The sequence below is a fragment of the Manis javanica genome, chromosome 2, assembly GCF_040802235.1.
Source record: "Manis javanica isolate MJ-LG chromosome 2, MJ_LKY, whole genome shotgun sequence".
NCBI classification, from domain to species: domain Eukaryota; kingdom Metazoa; phylum Chordata; class Mammalia; order Pholidota; family Manidae; genus Manis; species Manis javanica.
In genome coordinates this window covers 113,949,070-113,967,989 of record NC_133157.1, presented here as the reverse complement: position 1 = coordinate 113,967,989, position 18,920 = coordinate 113,949,070, and the positions used below count along the sequence as shown (strand labels likewise).

General features: G+C 34.8%; 1 protein-coding gene across 1 annotated transcript in view; it reads right to left on the bottom strand.

The window, feature by feature from the left end:
* The window catches only part of LOC140845599 (signal transducing adapter molecule 1-like), a 63,222-nt gene that overhangs the window by 21,614 nt on the left and 22,688 nt on the right, over positions 1 to 18,920 (bottom strand). Inside the window, exons 7-10 of the mRNA XM_073220191.1 lie at positions 11,583 to 11,673; positions 9,450 to 9,642; positions 8,138 to 8,232; positions 4,775 to 4,863 (exon numbers count right to left, since the gene is read on the bottom strand). Coding sequence (XP_073076292.1) covers positions 4,775 to 4,863; positions 8,138 to 8,232; positions 9,450 to 9,642; positions 11,583 to 11,673 — 468 coding nt within the window. The remainder of the gene's footprint in view (positions 1 to 4,774; positions 4,864 to 8,137; positions 8,233 to 9,449; positions 9,643 to 11,582; positions 11,674 to 18,920) is intronic.

Genomic DNA, 18,920 nt, shown 5'->3' with positions numbered 1-18,920 from the left:
ATAAAGTGCTCAGTCCAACAAGAGGATATAACCATTATAAATATCTGTGAACCCAAAACAGGAGCACCTACCTATGTGAAACAAACAATAACAGAATAAAAAGGAGAAATAGAATGCAATGTATTCATTCTAGGAGACTTCAACATGCCACTCACTCCAAAGGACAAATCAACCAGACAGAAAATAAGGAGACAGAGGCAATGAACAACACATTAGAACAGATGGACCTAAAAGACATCTACAGAACTCTACACCCTAAGCAGGAGAATACACATGGAACATTTTCAAGAATAGATCATATACTAGGCCACAAAAGGAGCCTCAGATAAATTCAACAAGACTGATATTGTACCAACCACCTTCTCAGACCACAAAGGTATAAAACTAGAAATACATTATGCAAAGAAAATGAAAAAGCCCACAAACACATGGAGGCTTCACAAAGCTCCTAAATAATCAATGGATCAATGACCAAATTAAAACAGAGATCAAGCAATACATGGAGACAAATGACAACAATAATTCAGCACTGAAAAATCTGTGGGACACAGCAAAGGCTGCGCTAAGAAGGAAGTATATTGAAATACAGGACTATCTCAGGAAAGAACAATAATCCCATTTGAAACTATCTAAATTCACAGTTAATTAAACTAAAAAAAGAACAAGTGAGGCCCAAAGTCAGTAGAAGGAGAGACATAATAAAGATTAGAGCAGAAATAAATAAAATTGAGAACAATAAAACAACAGAAAGAATCAATGAAAGCAGGAGTTGGTTCTTCGAGAAAATAAACAAAATAGATAAACCCCTAGCCAGACTTATCAAGAGAAAAAAGAGAGTCTGCACACATAAACAGAATCAGAAAAGAGAAAGGAAAAATCACTAAGGACACCACAGAAATACAAAGAATTATGAGACAACACTATGAAAAATTACATGCTAACAAACTGGATAACCTAGAAGAAATGGACAACTTTCTAGAAAAATACAACCTTCCAAGACTGACACACAAAGAAACAGAAAATCTGAACAGACCAATTACCAGCAATGAAATTGAACTGGTTATCAAACAACTACCTGAAAATAAAACTCCTCGACCAGATGGTTTCCCTGCTGAATTTTATCACAAATAGTTAATGAAAACTGAATACCCGTCCTCCTTGAGTTTTCCAGAAAGTAAAAGATGAGGGAATACTTCCACACTTATTTTCTGAGGCCAGCATCAGTCTTAATATTAAAACCACACAGACACCACAAAGAAGGAAAATTACAGACCAATATCCCTGATGAACACAGATGCAAATATTCAACAAAATATTAGCAAATAGAATTCAAAAATACATGAAAAAGATCATCCATCATGATCAAGCAGTATTAATTCCAAGGATATAAGGATGGTACAATGTTAGAAAATCTATCAACATCATCCACCACATCAACAAAAAGAAGGACAAAAACCACATGATCATCTCCATAGATGCTGAAAAAGCATTCAACAAAATTCAACATCCAATCATGATAAAAACTCTCAACAAAATGGGTATAGAGGGCAAGTACCTCAACATAATAAAGGCCATATATGACAAACCCAGAGCCAACATCATACTTAACAGCCATAAGCTGAAAGCTTTTCCTTTAAGATTGGGAACAAGACAAGGATGCCCACTCTTCCCACTTATAATCCACATAGTACTGGAGGTCATAGTCATGGCAATCAGACAACACTAAGAAATAAAAGGCATTTAGATTGGGAAGGAAGAAGTTAACTGTCCCTTTTTTGCAGATAACATGATACTGAACATAAAAATCCCTAAATAATCCACTCCAAAACTACTAGATCTAATATCTGAATTCAGCAAAGTTGCAGGATATAAAATTAATACACAGAAATCTGTTGCATTCCTATACACTAACAATAAACTAGCATAGAGAGAAATCAGAAAACAATTCCATTCACAATTGCATCAAAAACAATAAAATACCTAGGAATAAACCTAATGAAGGAAGTAAAAGACCTATACCCTGAAAACTACAAGACACTCATGAGAGAAATGAGAGAAGATACCCATAAATGGAAATACATCCCATTCTCATGGGTAGGAAGAATTAATATTGTTAAAATGGCCATCCTGCCTAAAGCAATCTATAGATTCAATGCAATCCCTATCAAAATACCAACAGCATTCTTCAATGAACTAGAGAAAATCATTCTAAAATTCATATGGAACCACAAAAGACCCCGAATAGCTAAAGCAATCCTGAGAAGGAAGAATAAAGTAGGGGGGATTACGCTCCCTGACTTCAAGCTCTACTACAAAGCCACAGTAATTAAGACTATTTGGTACGGGCACAAGAACAGACCCATAGACCAATGGAACTGAATAGAGAGCTCAGATATTAACTCAAGCATATATGGTCAATCAATATACGATAAAGGACACATGGATATACAATGAGGAAATGACAGCCTCTTCAATAGCTGGTGTTGGCAAAACTGGACAGCTTCATATAAGAGAATGAAACTGGATTACTGTCTAACCCCATACCAAAAGTAAACTCAAAATGGATCAAAGTCCTAAATGTTAAGTCATGAAACCATAAAATTTAGAAGAAAACATAGGCAAAAATCTCTTGAATATAAACATGAACAATTTTTTCCTGCACACATCTCCCTGAGCAAGGGAAACAAAAGCAAAAATGAACAAATGGGACTACATCAAGCTAAAAAACTTCTGTACAGCAAAGGACACCATCAACGGAACAAAAAGGCACCCTATAGTATGGGAGAATACATTTGTAAATGACATATCCGACAAGGGGTTAACATCCAAAAATATAAAGAACTCACACGCCTCAACACCCAAAAAGCAAATAACCTTATTATAAAATGGGCAGAGGATATGAACAGACAATTCTCCAAAGAAGAAATTCAGATGGCCAACCAGCAAATGAAAATATGCTCCACATTGCTAATTATCAGGAAAATGCAGATTAATACCATAATGGGATATCACCTCACACCAGTTAGGATGGCCAACATCGAAAAGACTAGGAGCAACAAATGCTGGTGATGTGGAGAAAGGGGAACCCTCCTGTATTGCTGGTGGGAATGTAAACTAGTTCAACCATTGTGGAAAGCAATATGGAGGTTCCTCAAAAAACTAAAAATAGAAATACCATTTGACCCAGGAATTCCACTCCTAGGAATTAATACAAAGAACACAAGTTCTCAGATTCAGAAGGACATATGTATCCCTATGTTTATTGCAGCACTATTTAGAATAGCCTAGATATGCAAGCAACCTAATGTCTATCAGTAGATGAATGGATAAAGATGTGGTACATATACACAATGGAATACTATTCAGCCATAAGAAAGAAACAAATCCTACCATTTGCAACAACATGGATGGAGTTAGAGATTATTGTGCTCAGTGAAATAAGTCAGGCAGAGAAAGACAAATACCAAATGATTTTCCTCATTTGTGCAATATAACAACAAAGCAAAACTGAAGGAACAAAACAGCAGCCGACTCACAGACTCCAAGAAGGAACTAGCAGTTACCAAAGGGGAAGGGTGGTGGAGGGCTGGTGGGGAGGGAGGGAGAGGGATATTGTGGGGTATCATGATCAGTGCACATGGTGTGTGTGGCGTCACGGGGAAGACTGTGTTGCACAGAGAAGACAAGGAGGCACTCTGTGGCATCTTGCTACACTGATGGACAGTGACTGCAGTGGGGTATGGGTGGGGGACTTGATAATATGGGTGAATGTAGTAACCACATTGTTTTTCATGTGAAACCTTCATCAGAGTGTCTATCAGTGATACCTTAATTTTTAAAAAAAGAATTTCAGTAAAAAATAAATAAAAACTAAAATAAAATGCTCTTCGTATGTGCTCATCCCACAATAGCCAATAATGTAACTTAGTGCTGTATTAGCCTTTGTTGTGCAAATGCATTATATTGTTGACTTATATTATGTTCACAGTTAACTAGAAATGTCAGGTCTTTTTCACATGAATTCCTGACAAACAAGGTTCATCACATTTTAAGTCCTTGCAATTGCTTCTTTTATTTTATCTAAGGTAATCCAAATGCATAGTGGTTCATTAGTTTGGAGGGTTTTAATCTATTTTCCATCCTCTAAGGATTCTTTTTGAATGTTACTTCTGTAATCAAAAATATTGGTAAGTTTTCCAACATTTGTCATTAAAAATCTGAAACAACAACAAAACAAAACAAACAACAAAAAAAGAATGGTCTTCAAACCTTCTGCTTCTGACTCTCCCCAAAAGGCAGCTAAAACCTTATAAATCCTTCCACATATTTTAAACATCTCATTTTTCATATTTAGAATGTTACAAAGTATATACTTTCAGGGCATTAAATACTGACATTTTAAAATAAAACAGTCACACATTATTTCAAATAGGTCCTCTAAAAAAACTCACTGCAATTGTGTAATTGCAAAAAAAAACTCAGAAAAAAATGGAAAAAACCTAAGCATCCAAAAACAGAATTAAATCATGATAAAATCATTGCACAGAATATTAGACAGGAATTTGAAGTAATGAGGTACAACTATATATATAGGTACAGTAAGAATGGGACAAGAGAGGGAGTTTCAAGGAAAATCTTGGCTTTGTCTATGTTGGTTGACTTTTTTGAACAACAAAATACATGCAGTAATCAAGTAATCAATTTTTTTCAACAAAGAAAGGCATTTCAACTTCAATACCAAGTCTGAACCAGTGTCACGGACAAAATCACTTACCTCATCAATGAAGGCTTGTTCTGGCTCTGGCTCTATTGTTTCTACCTGAACATCATCACTAAATTGTACCGTCTTCTTCTCCGTTTTAACTGCAAAACATGTTACATTTATCTTTTCCTTATAATAAATTTGAAAATCTATTTTAAAGCATCCTTAGTTCCAGGAGAGAATTTGGTTTCTTCTTATATTCCTCTCAAGCTGAGAGACTCAATTTAAGAATCAGGTTGTGGATTTAACCAATAATGATAGAACATTACTTTGTGAAATTGTATTAATTTTCTCTTATAAACATTTTAGTTTTCATAAAAAATACTTCACTAAAATTAGGAGATGTATTTCTGAAAGGATAATTAATCACCTACTACTTACAAGAATTTAGTAAACTAGTGAACAAAAAGCAAGTTTTACATAGCATAAATGAACTTGGCAATTTAAAATAAACCCTCTTTTTAAATTATCAGACCTTACGAAGAAAAATCTCATTTGGTACACCATGCTGTTTCAGTGTAATGAATTGGAAAGTAGCTGTATGTTTTCAGCATGCCACTCAGTTTTTTCACTAGACTTTTTCCTAGGAGAATGACAACCAGGCCACTGGAGAATTTTTCAAGTGGTATTGACAGGGATCTGAATTCTTCACTAAATCAATCCATATTTTTAATTACATGACTCTTTGCAATGAAAAAATAACCATTAAGGCATCTGTAAACCATTGGCTAGAAGCCATACTTCTCTTGCTCAAGAAAGCAATCCTGTAAAACTACTCGATAGAACATCAACTAGTCAACATAAGATTATGATTTACATGGCAATGAGTTTTCTTGGAAATAACACTGAAAGGCACATACAGCTTTAAAAGACTGATATTCTTTTCTGGATTATTAATCTTTTATCAATGTGGTCAATCAGTATTCATAAAAATATTAAAAATCAAGATGGAAAGGGAAGTGAAAAAGGGGTAGAATTAAGGAGGGGAAATAGTTAAACTATTAAATGTGCTTAATGAAATACTACGTTTCCCCCAGTGAAACTTCAATACAAACGTATGAGATGTGCCCATTTTATAATCGAGGTTAACGGTAGCTTAGAAAATTAATTTTCTTTCAGGAGAAAGCTAATAAATGGCAAAGCTTGGTTTTGGATAGCAATTCTCTGACTCTACTAGCCCACACTACTGGAATCTGGCCTGCGATTTTACTCTCAAATCAAGACATCGTATCACATATGTAGTCTGTGTTATGTGCTTCTCTAAAAAATAAAAATAGTTTAATGTCCAACATAAGAAATATATTCATCCCATTCAAGTCATCATAAAGCAAAATTCTACATACAAAAAAAAAGTTCCAACTAGCTTCATTTTCCCATGGAGTAAAGACACATCTGATTTAGATGTTTTTGCCTTTCATAACAGAAAGCTGGCACAGCACATTGTTGCTGTCCATAAGAGATCACATGGTAGACATAATACCCTGACCATGCACAAATTTACAGTGTTTTTTCTCATAGGGACTAATACAATTACTATGTACGTACGAGTAAGTGTGTGTGCATTGTGTGTGTGTATAAAAATATTTATATATGTATATGATAATGTGCTTTCACACTATCTTACTGCATCTCCAAAACAAAAACAAGGTAAATAGGGCAGGTCTTTCTACTTGACACATTAAGTAAAGTGGGTTCCTGTTTCTTCATGAAAAGTGATGCTACAAGAACCACGCTAACACTCCTTTTCCAAGCTTAAGAATTCAACTCTATTACATAAACTCTGATGTTTCTCTTAGGTGGTCGATAGTGAAACATATGAGAAGAGTTTGAACATTTATATCAATGCTGCATGCTATATGATGGGAAAAAACATGAGAGATGGCTACATCAGCTACATGAGATTTTGGATCTCATCCTCAACAAAAGTCCAAGGCAATTCAATCCTCTCCAACAGGTGATTCAGGAAAAAAAAAAAAAAAAATCAAAACTCAAAGCCAAAAAACAAACAATAAACCCACCACCGTCAGCCTAGGTTACAAAGTAGGCATGTTATACACACCACTTAAACAAGGTTCTATAATATGTTTTTGAGTTCCAACAAAAAGAACTCCATTAAATGAATGGGTATCAGGAATCTGTCTCTATAAAAATGGCAAAGTCAACGCGCAGTAAATATGAAGGGCACTGCTTTACCTAAGATGAACATTAATGTTTGGTTTCTTGTAAAATCGCCTTTTCTTGAAAGTGATACATAGACAAACACACACTTATTAATCATTTATTGTATAAATATTTATATAGTCTGTATTCTGGAAAGTATTCAGTACTAGGTACTGCTGGAAATGAAAAGATGACAAAGATGAAAATCCTCTCTTAAAATTCTTGTAAACTAAAGACCCAAATATCTTGCAGCTTTCAACTTTTCTCTAACCCCTTCTACCTGGTATTATAGAAGGACAAGATGAGTTAAAGTATTTTGCCAGACAACTGTAGCTTATCAACTTATAGACAAACACTCTTAAAATTCTAAACTTCTCAACTGCTAACAGAAATCTTTCTAGACTAGAACATATGTTTACTTGAATAGGAGATTATGACTTAATCTTGACGACGTGAACACATCATTATAAAGATGCATTAAAGTACATTATTATGTAGAAATATATAGTGAACTGTCATACCAACATTCTAATAGGCTGCCAGCAATTAAAATCTGCCACTGTTGTGCCTGCCAGTGATATCACTTCACCTCCTTGGCCCCACTTTCTATTTTATTTCTCCTAGTCAGTAAATCAAACAAAAAGCTATTTATATGACTAGTTATGGCTCTTTCTGAATATCTGACATGGGGACTTAGGAAAGCCATTAAGTTGCTTAGAGGTCACTGCTTTCAAGTTTGGGGCTAGCCACGAGAGAAATGTCTCAACTTTTGATTAGGAAGCATTCTCAATGAGTTTGCTCATTTGTCACACTTTTATCACCTGATAATGAAAAATGTAATGCATAAATTCCATAACACTTTTTATTCTCCATTTTTACAATATATATATATATATACTTATTTATTTAGAAATATATATATATATTTATTTATTTATTTATTTATATTTAGAAAAATCCACAGCCTGTCTATAATCTTGGTAGTTATATTTATTTATTTATATTTAGAAAAATCCACAGCCTGTCTATAATCTTGGTAGATCATTTCAATTCTTGGACAATTAGACAATTTACTGGTAGGGAGTTGCATGTTTAATGAACACACTGGAAGCACTAACATTTCAGAGTCCCTGTTGCAGAAAGTTGAATTTACTCAATTTACATTAAGAAGAGGATTATGTATTGTCATCCACTGACAGAATGGAAAATACTTACTCATTTCTGGTTCAGCAGTGAGATCTGCAGTCACAAAATTTGAGGGAAATAACCCCATGCCTTGATGGGTTTCACCTTTCCACCAGTTGGGATCACTATGAGGAACAAAAAAGAATGCTTTACTATAATTAAGATACTTATTTCTATAAATCTTTACCTTTTATAAATGTTAAGTGTTTAACTTACATCATTACCAAATTTGAATCCCACAATAATCCAGTGGAGGTGAAAAATGAAATGTAACATTGTTAGAAATAAGAGAGGAGGTGTCAGAGAAGTTAATAAGCTATGAAACACACAGTTCTTTATATTTTGGAAGGCTGGTGAATGCTTTCAGGATTTAATATAAGGCTCCGAATCACTCTTTAAAAAAGACGTCTCCACACTTAAAAATTGTCAACTTCACGTAGTTCATGGGTGACAGTATAGAATCCTTTCATTATAATAAGATATATGGTAGCTTTCAATCCAAATCTCCATTTCTAAACTAATGCTTTCTCTAACACATATTAGCAAATTTTCCCCCACACAACAACACCACGTATGACAGATGACACTGTTTACAGCACAAAATGTTCACAAGGATCACACGCCCAGGTACATACCCATGGTTCACCATTGTGTCCCCTGTGCCCAATATAAGGAAAGCTAGCAAGCTCTAAATAAATACTTGTGAATGAATGAATAATCAAGGTTTTGTGCAATTTCCAGCTCAAACTTCACATCATTATCTTACACTCAAGAAAACATATTACCATAAGTGTGACAGTATAGGAATAACTTTAAATCTATTTGAAATTTTTTTAATTACTTCCAAATTTTAGTACTTATCATTAATAATAATCAGTAACAATTTTCAAGTAAACATTAAGCCACAGTAAAAAACAGATGTATTGCCTCCTCTAAAATGTAAGTGTACATAATTTCATGTAAAATTCATTTGTTTCAGATATACTATTCTGTGTAAATAAATATATTATGTATTTCTTATAAATTCCTTAAATATATATACATATTCAAACTATTTTCTAAAATCTGAAATTTTCTCATTGAATAATCTGTATTATTAGATAGAACCACAAATGAATAGACTAAATTAGGCTGCCAAAATAAACAGATGAGAAAAAAAATTAAACTACAAAATAAGAATCCAAACAGTATGACACAAGCAAAGCAACCATCATACAGAGAAAAGTATCTGTGTTAATATTTTTTAATACATTTGGTAATGGCATTCAACAGGAATAATATGAAACAGAAGTACTATGTTACATATTTTCATATGAATGTTCAATATAATATTAACCATCACCTGTCATCAAGGACTGTAATAATTTCTCCAGCTTTAAAAGTAAGTTCATTATCTTCAGCAGCTTCAAAGTCGTATATAGCACGAACTTTTCGGCCTTCGTGCTGGTGGTTAGTTAGGAGATTGGATGTGCTTGGATACAAAGTGGAAAGAGTGGTTGTCTGTTGCCTTTGTTCCTTCAGGGATAACTCAATGGCTAGAAAATAATGGGTTTTAAAAGACCCAAAATATTAATATATCCAATAATCAAAAGAAGTACAAAAAGACACCTGAAAGTAAAAAGTATCCTTTCACTAGTGTAACTGTAAACTACAACATACCCTGATATTATACTGAACAAAAACCATTTCATCAATTTTACTCATTCATTCACAACTAAAAGTTTAAAAATAACAAAAAAAATTGAACAGCACAGTGACATTTCTACTGAACAGATAAAATTTAAATTTTTCTGTGTAATAAAAAGACAAACTCTCAGATCCATTAAAAAATTTTGCTGCAGATATTTTATATTTTATCTTTTCAGTATATTTCTGGAGCTCAAGTATCCAAAATGATAATCAAAATCACTTGGAAAGTCAAGAGTACCAAATCTCATTAAGGACTTAACTAAATCAGGGCCTCAAAGGTAGTATCTGAGAACCTGTATTTTATTGCTCCAAAGGTAATTCTTACATAATCAGTCTGGGAATTGGAATTTGGAAATAACTAGTCCCACACCTAAAAAATCCACCAAAATAAAATGGATTCCAAATGTGCCTCCTCTCTCTCTACCACTCCTCCCCTAATGAGAGTCATTACCATGTGTCACTCAGGCTCTGTAATGTAACCTTAATGTAATCAATATTGATAACCCTGATTTCAACTCAAACCATAACTCCTTCCCTTCCATCTCTGTTCTAGATCAATAAGAGACCTGATGGGAAAGCAAAACCTTAAAACTATCATTAGAAAATACAGAAAATATCTTTTAGGAACTAGGGGTAGGGAAAAATACATGAAGACACAAAAAAAGCAAAAATCCTAAAAGAAAAGAAAAAATTTTGACATCAAAATCTAAAACTGCTGTTTGACAAAACATACAATTTAAAAGTTAAAAGTATAAGCCAAAAACCAACAGTAGACATCTATAATAAATACAACAGGCAAAAGATAACATCCAAAATAAACACTTTCTACATATAATTATTAGAAAAAAAAGACTCAATAGAAAGACAGAATAGCTAATAAACATACAAAAAAGGGACTCAGCCTCACTATTAATCAAAGAAATAAAAATTAAAGTAACTCTACATCATTTAAAGTAAGTCTACATCAAGACTCAATAGAAAGACAGAATAGCTAATAAACATACAAAAAAGGGGCTCAGCCTCACTATTAATCAAAGAAATAAAAATTAAAGTAATTCTACATCAGATTTAAGTTCAAATGACAATACCACATGTCAGATTAAAAATAAAAATAGTTAAGAGCTTTCATACATTGTTGATGGAAAAGAAAATGACACAACTATTTAGCAAAGCTGAAGATATACCTCCCATGAGCCACCAATATTGCTTTTAGTCACACAAAATAGTCATACACAAACACACACACACACACACACACACACACACACACACAAAAGAAAAGGTACAGGGGATACTGAATACACACTTACTATAGTAAAAAATGGTCAGGAAACTCAAATGTCCATCACTAGGTGGATATATTACAGTATATATTTCCTCACACACTGGAATATTATACAGCAGTTAAAATAAATGGAACTTGATATATATGTCTCATGAACAGATCTCAAGCATATTGCCACACACAAAAAACACATATTGTTGCACTATAGATGGTAATTAGGGTGTACTAGTTACAGAAAAACAATTTATTGAACATAAAGAAGTATTAGGTTTTGTTTATGGATATACAGTGTAGTAAAAATATTATAAATATAGGCTGAAAAAAGGACACATATAATAGTAGTTGTCTCAGAAGAGGAAAGAAGTGATATTGAAGAGGGGACAAAATAGATGTGAGTTTTAGCTGTAAAGTCTTATTTCTTTTACTTGTAAAAATCTCTGGGAAAAAAATATTAAGCAAGAGTCCTAATTTCTTCCCACTATCAGAGACTTAAAAACTTACCTTTTGCTAAATCTTCTTCTTCTTTTTTATTGGCCACAGTACCAGGATCTTTGGCTACCAGAGCTGGGCTTGCTTTCGCTTGTTCTGCAGCCTAACACAAAAAAAGAACACAGTACTTGAGGGTTGTTCTCAAATTTTCCTTCTCCCACCTAATCTGAGAACTTGCAAGATCCTACTTATCAATCTATCATAGACTTCTGAATAAGAAAAAATTACAAACTGGAGCAGCCTCCACTTTGAAAGGAGGGGAAGAGTTAGAATTGGAGAAGACAAACTGAGACAATTGGATAATGAGTGATGATAGCCTAATCACACCCTCCAGATCTGTGAAGTTGATAAACTAAAAGCAGACAGTAGGCAAAACAGAGAAGACACTAACTGAAGGAAGATTTACAAATTTTTAGAAAATTCTAAAATCAAAAAAGTGGGTGAGCAAGGGAAGGAGAGGGTATTTTAAAAACAAAATTTTTGAAAATTTAAAGTACCTATTGAAGAGTTACATTTTATTGCCTCCTTCCAGGTTAAAAATCAGGCTGTTACCTTTAGGAACCCCAATTTATATGTAACAATATCAGTGCTCATAAAATACCATTTGTAAACCAAACACAAGTACTTAATTCTGACAATATATTCCTTTCTTAAGCATATTTGTAGACAAGGTTGTATACAAGTAAATATGTACATAAATTGATTCACACTTATACAATTACAAGCTTCTAAGCCTCAATGGCCTCTGAGGTTTTTTGCAGGGCTATCAAGACAAATCAGACTCTAGCCTCACCATCAACCATTCTGTCAGTTACTGGAAACTGCAGCATATATATATATATATATATATATCTACTGGCACTTCAACACCTCTAACACACACTTGCTTCTACTTATAATATCTTCTCTGGCTCCTTTTATTCCATCCACATTTTTCTGACTGAGTTTCAATTCACTGGTCAGTAAACAGCTAAAGTAATACTTGCTCAATAAGGATCCCCTCCTCTGTGTTCTGTTAATAACACTTCCACAAGGTACTATAATATGGGTAGTTAAAAATGCAAATCGTGGCGTCAGGGAACCATGGATTCAAATGCCAGATCCACCACTTTCTAAAGTATTGGCTTGGTATGTTGACCTTTTTGTGCCTTAAGTTCATCTACAAATCAAGGATAGCAACAGCACCTACACACCATAGACGTTGAGGGGATAAAATTAACATGCAGCCGCCAAAATCAGGTGGAATGGTTGGGGTGGGGTAGGGGTGGGGGACCGATTCAGAAGAAGAACATTATTTCCTGATATTTATAATATATGTAGAATTAATGCATGTCATAAATATAATAACTATAGCATAAAGAATGCTGAAATGGGAAGTAAATCCTGTACAGTTGTGAGGTTTCTACATTTTACATGAACACTAACTCAAAATACACTGTGAAAACTTACAAGTATATTATAAATTCCAGAATAACCAGTAAATAAAAAATGGAATTCTAAAAAATACTCAAACTACCACATGTACAACATCTAGAATAGTGCCTTACACAAAGCGACAAACAGTAAATCTCAGCTTCTATTAAAATTATCTGCTTACATGTCTGACTCCATAACCAGGCTGTATATGCCTTGAAGGTGTATGTGCCTAAATATTAATTACAAACAATCCATAGAAGACTATTGAGTAATAAAAGGCAAAATATTCAACATTATAGTAAAATACAGTTCTATATTCTTCACTCATTATATTCTAATTGTAAGCAAATGAGCATGGCATTTATATTTAGAAAAGCTGATTAGAAAAAAGCTCTTTGTAGTTCACTGAATACACCTTTAAGCATTCTCAATTCTGATCCATCACTAGTTGTAATCATCTTCAGATAATGTTTTAATTATCATTCATATCTGAAATGCTTCATCAGAGGCAGTTTTTCATTATACATGAATTTTTTTTCACAATATGGTTAATTTCACAAAACAGACATATTGATCTTTTGTGGTCTGTGAAGGAATCTCTACTGGTTAAAAAGGAAGTAGAGACAATATATTCAAAGTATTAAAAGGAAAAAACCTACAACCACATACACTCTATCCAGCAAGGTTATCATCCAGAATTGAAGGGGAGATCAAGAATTCGTTCCCCAGATAAAAGCTAAATGTGATCATCACCACTAAACTGCCTGTACAAGAAATAATAAAGGGATTAAGTGGAAAAGAAAAGGCCATAACTAGAAATAACAAAATACAGGACCAAAAAAACTCACAGGTAAAGGCAGACATACAGTAAAAATACTGTATCAACCACTTATAAAGCTAGTATGAAGGTTAAAAGACAAGAGTAGTAAAATTAGCTATATGTACCATAATTAGGGATACACAAAAAAAGATAAAAACCAAAACATGCAGAAGAGGGGAAGCAAAATTGTAGTTCTTTTATAATGCAGTTGAACTTAAGTAACCAACTTAATAGAGACTGCTATATACATAGGTTGTTACATATGAACCTCATGGTAATTACACACCAAAGACTTACAGGAGACATACAAAAAACAAGGACAAAAGAATCCAAACATAACACTAAAGAAAGTCATCTATTCACAAGGGGAGAGACCAAGAGAAGAAGAAAGGAACAGAGAAGAACTATAAAAAAACACAAAACAACGAACAAAATGGCAATAAATACATACCTATCAATAATTACTTTAACATAAATGGACTAAAGAAGACATACAGATGTACAACAGGCTCATGAAAAGATGCCCAATATCACGTATCACTAATCATCAGGGTGATGTGAATCAAAACCATAAAAATATAAACTCACACCTGTCAGAATGGCTTGTACAAACAAGACAAGAAATAAAAGTGTTGGCAAAGATGAGGAGAAAGGGGTACCCTTGTGCACCTTTGCCAGGAGTGTAAATAAGTGCAATTGCAATGGAAAATACTATAGATGGACCTCAAAAACCTAGTGAATAAACATTAGCCTTAAACAACACATGAGACTTGATGGACTTCATAGCAAAAAAAAAAAAAATTGGGCAATTGGACAGAGTACCTGAGTCGACATACCTATTTTTTTCATTGGTAGATGAAGGGGATTAAGAGGTACAATCTTCCCGTTATAAAATAAATAAGACACAGGGATGTAATGTACAATACAGAGGATATAATCAGTATTGTCACAACTTTGCATTGTGATAGACAGTAAATAGACCTATTGTGGTGGTCATTTTGTCATGTATATAAATTTCAAATCACTATGCTTTATACCTAAAACTAATATAACATAATCTATCTCAGTTATTCTTCAATAAAAAAATGAAGGAAGTGCAGAAACAAGCTATAGTAAGATGTACATTCCTGAACTACACACTCTTCAAAGTTCTCTTCTATCATCAGGTTCTACAAATGGCAATGATACTTTTCTTCTTAACGTCAAATGCAGTAGCAGGGAGGGCATATCTTATGTCAAAAGTTAGTGCTAAAAGGTGTGTCAATGCTGATATAACAAGCTTTCTAAATACTCTTACAGGATACCAAGAGAATAAATAGCAAATAATTCACACACATACAAAAATTAGTACTAAAGGAACTGCAACAACCTGAGTTAGGTGACAAAAGTATGAATTTTCTCAAATTTTTATATTATTTTCTTCTGTACCTGGATGAAAAAATATACCTTAAAATAATCCTTGACGTGTGGAAAAAGATGGCAGAATAGGAAGGCAAGGCAGAAACCTCCTCCCAAAAGCTCATAAAAGGAAATACAGCAAATACAACTAAACCTGAAAACAACCTGAAGACTGCAGAACAGACTACTTACACCTGAGGAAGAAGATACGACCACACAGAAAAGGGTAAAGTGAAAGAACCAAGATAGAATGGGACCCAAGCCCTTCCCACTATTCAGCCAACAGGTGGGAAACAGAGGAATGGATCAGGGAGGGGTAGGAACCCAGGAACACTGCACACCTGGCCCTGGAGATATGCTCTGGGAACACAAGCCAATTATACTGGGTTCCGATGATTAGCTGGGCTGGACACCAGGGACAGGTGGAACACTCTGGGAAGCTAGGACTCCAGCCACTGTGGAGGACAGGCATGCTCCGTTGTCAGTCCTGAGACTCAAAACAGAGGAAGCAGTTTGAAAGACTTGCCAGCAGCAGGAGGGGTACCAGAGGGGTGAGGGTTGGATGGAGCTCTTTCCTCAGGAGAAAGGGAAGGTGGAGGATACCTCCCCAGCCGTTCCTTGGACCAAAAGATTGGGAACTCTCAGGAGCCCCACACTCCATCCCCATTGCTGGCAATGCAGCCCCAAGGCTCTTCCCTGCAAGTGCTGCTTGTAGAAAACCCACTTGGCACAGCAGCAGCGTCAGACTTTGCTGTCTGGCAGGCAGAGGGAGACTCTCCTAGCTTCCTTGGCTTCATTTCAGCCCAACTAGGGAGGTGCCTGCATAAGCCAGCCCCAAGAGCTCCTTCCTCCCTGTGGGTGTACAATCACGGTGCTGCATGACCAGCCTGTGCAGAGCTGTACTTCACCCTGCCCACCCCATCATCCCTGCAGCCCTGCCATTTCTGTAAGCCAGGCAGATGGAGGCTCTGCCCACAGTGAGCTCAGCAGAGACTCTTGAGCTGATAACAAAAGCAGTGGCTGAAGCAAACTGTCAAAACAGACAGACACCACCCACTGCATGCCAAGAACTGGAGACCCAAGAAATAGAACCAGATCCTAGAGAGTAAAGAATCTTGAGCTTCTAAACACCATAAGATGTCTTCTTCATAAAACTGTTACTCCAGAGGCCAGGAAGCATAGCAGAGACATCTAATACAAAGAAAGAAACACAGAAACCTTGACAAAATGAGTAGGCATAGGAATATGATCAAACAAAACTACAAGACAGAATCCCAGAAAGATGATTAAACAAAACAGATCACCAATCTTCTAGATAAGCATATCAAAGAAAAAGTCATAACATGCTCATGGATTTACAAAAAGGTATTCAAAACCTCAGGGAGGACTTCAACAAAGATACAGAAGACCTGAAAAAGAGCTACTAAGAGCTGAAGAATACAGTATCTGAAATGAAACATACAATGTAGGGATTTAAGACTAGACTAGTAGAGGAGGTAGAGGAGATGGTGAAAAGATAGAAATTAGAGAATAGGAAAACAAAGAAGCTGAAGAACACAGAGAAGAGAGGGTCTCTAGGAATGAAGAAATGATAAGAGAGTTATGTAACCAATCCAAATGAAACAATACTTGCATAAATAGGGGTACCAAAAGGAGAAGGGAAAGAAAAAGGGTTAGAAAGTTTCTTAAAGGAAGTAATTTTTGAAAACTTCCCCAATCTGGTGAAAGGAAATAGATACTCAGGTGATGGAAGCACAGAGATCCCCTAACAAAAATAACCCTAATGTAAGTCTGGGGGGAGGAAATCCCAGGGCAAAATACCTCTAATAACAAAATCAGCCAAAGGGAGAAATAAAGTTAAAAATCTGTTTATTCTTACACACTGCAGTCCAGCCTATCTCTCTCTCTCTTGCTCCAGGAGCAGCAAAACAGGCACCCCTCTCTCCTCTCAGGTACAGATAAGCCCCTCAGCTGCCCAGGTAATACCCATTGATATGGAGGTGAACTTCTCTCCACACCTTATGCAAATCCACTAAAACCATACTTCTCTCCACCCTTGAGCTCCCGTTGATATGCAAATATACTAAAACCAGGCGTGATATTCTGGAGGTATTACAATTTTACCCACACCTAGGAAGAAAACACCAAGACATATAATAATAAAATGGCAAAGATCAAGGATAAACAGAGAGTGCTGAAAGCAGTCACAGAGAGAAAAAAGATGATTTATAAAGGAAATCCTATCAGGCTATCAGGAGACTACTTAACACAAACTCTGCAGGCCAGCAGAGAGTGGCATGATATACTTAATGTACTGAAACAGAAGGACCTTCAACCAAGAATCCTCTACCTAGCAACATTATCATTTAAATTTGAAGCAGGTATTAAACAATTTCCACATAAACAAAAGCTGAAGGAATACACCACCACTAGGCCAGCCTTAGAGGGTATGTTAAAGACAATGCTATAGATGGAAATGACTCAAAGGCTAAATAGCTTTCACTAGTGACAATAAACCCACACTAAAGGTAGTAGAACTAACTGTCAAGCAAGTATGCAATTGAAACAAAACAAAAGAGCAAAATCAATTTATACACAAAATCAGTCAAGGAATACACCAAAAAAATGCAGATTATGACATCTAATATGAAAAATGTGGAGGAGGAAGAAGGAAAAAAGTACTCTTAGATTGTGTTTGAAATAGACTAATCAGCAATTTAAGAGAGACTATTATATAGTAAAGAAGCTATGCTTGAACTTTTGTAAACCACAAAAGTAAAGCTTACAATAAATACACACAAATAAAAATACTTTTTTAAAAGAAAGAAATCCAATTACAATACTAAAGACAACCATCAATAACAAAAGTGTATGAGAGAAAGAAAGGAACAGAGAAGACCTGTAAGAAACAGCCAGAAAACAATTAATAAAATGGCAAGAGGTATGTATCTATTAATAATTACCTTAAATGTTGCTCCAATCAAAAGACAAAAAGCAGCAAAATGAATACAGAAACCAGACCCATCTACATGCTGCATACAAGAGATTCATTTCAGACCCAAAGACATACACAGACTAAAAGTGAAAGGATGGAAAAAGATATTCTATGCAACTAATAGGGAGAAAAAAGCAGGGCATTACATAATGATAAAGGGATCAGTCCAACAAGAGATATAATCATTATAAATATCTATGCACCCAACACAGGAGAACCTAAATATGTAAAACAAATACTAACAGAATTAAAGGGGGAAACAGATGGCAACACATTCGTTTTAGGAGACTTTTAACACACCACTCACATCAGTAGACAGATCAATAAGACAGAAAATAAGTAAGGAAACAGAGGCACTGAACCATATATTAGATAGAATGGACTTAACAGATATCTACAGAACATTCCACCAAAATGCAGCAGGACACACATTCTTCTCAGTGTACATGGAACATTTTCCAGAATAGATCACATACTATGCCACAAATCAATAAATTAAAAAAGACTGAAATTGTATCAAGCAGCTGCTCAGACCACAATAATATGAAACTAGAAATAAATTACACAAAGAAAACAAAAAAGCCTATGAACAAATGGAGGCTAAGTAACATGCTTCTAAATAATCAGTGGATCAGTGAACACATTAAAACAAAAACCAAGCAATACATGGAGACAAATGAAAACAAAAACACAACAGCCCAAAATCTGTGGAAGGCAGCAA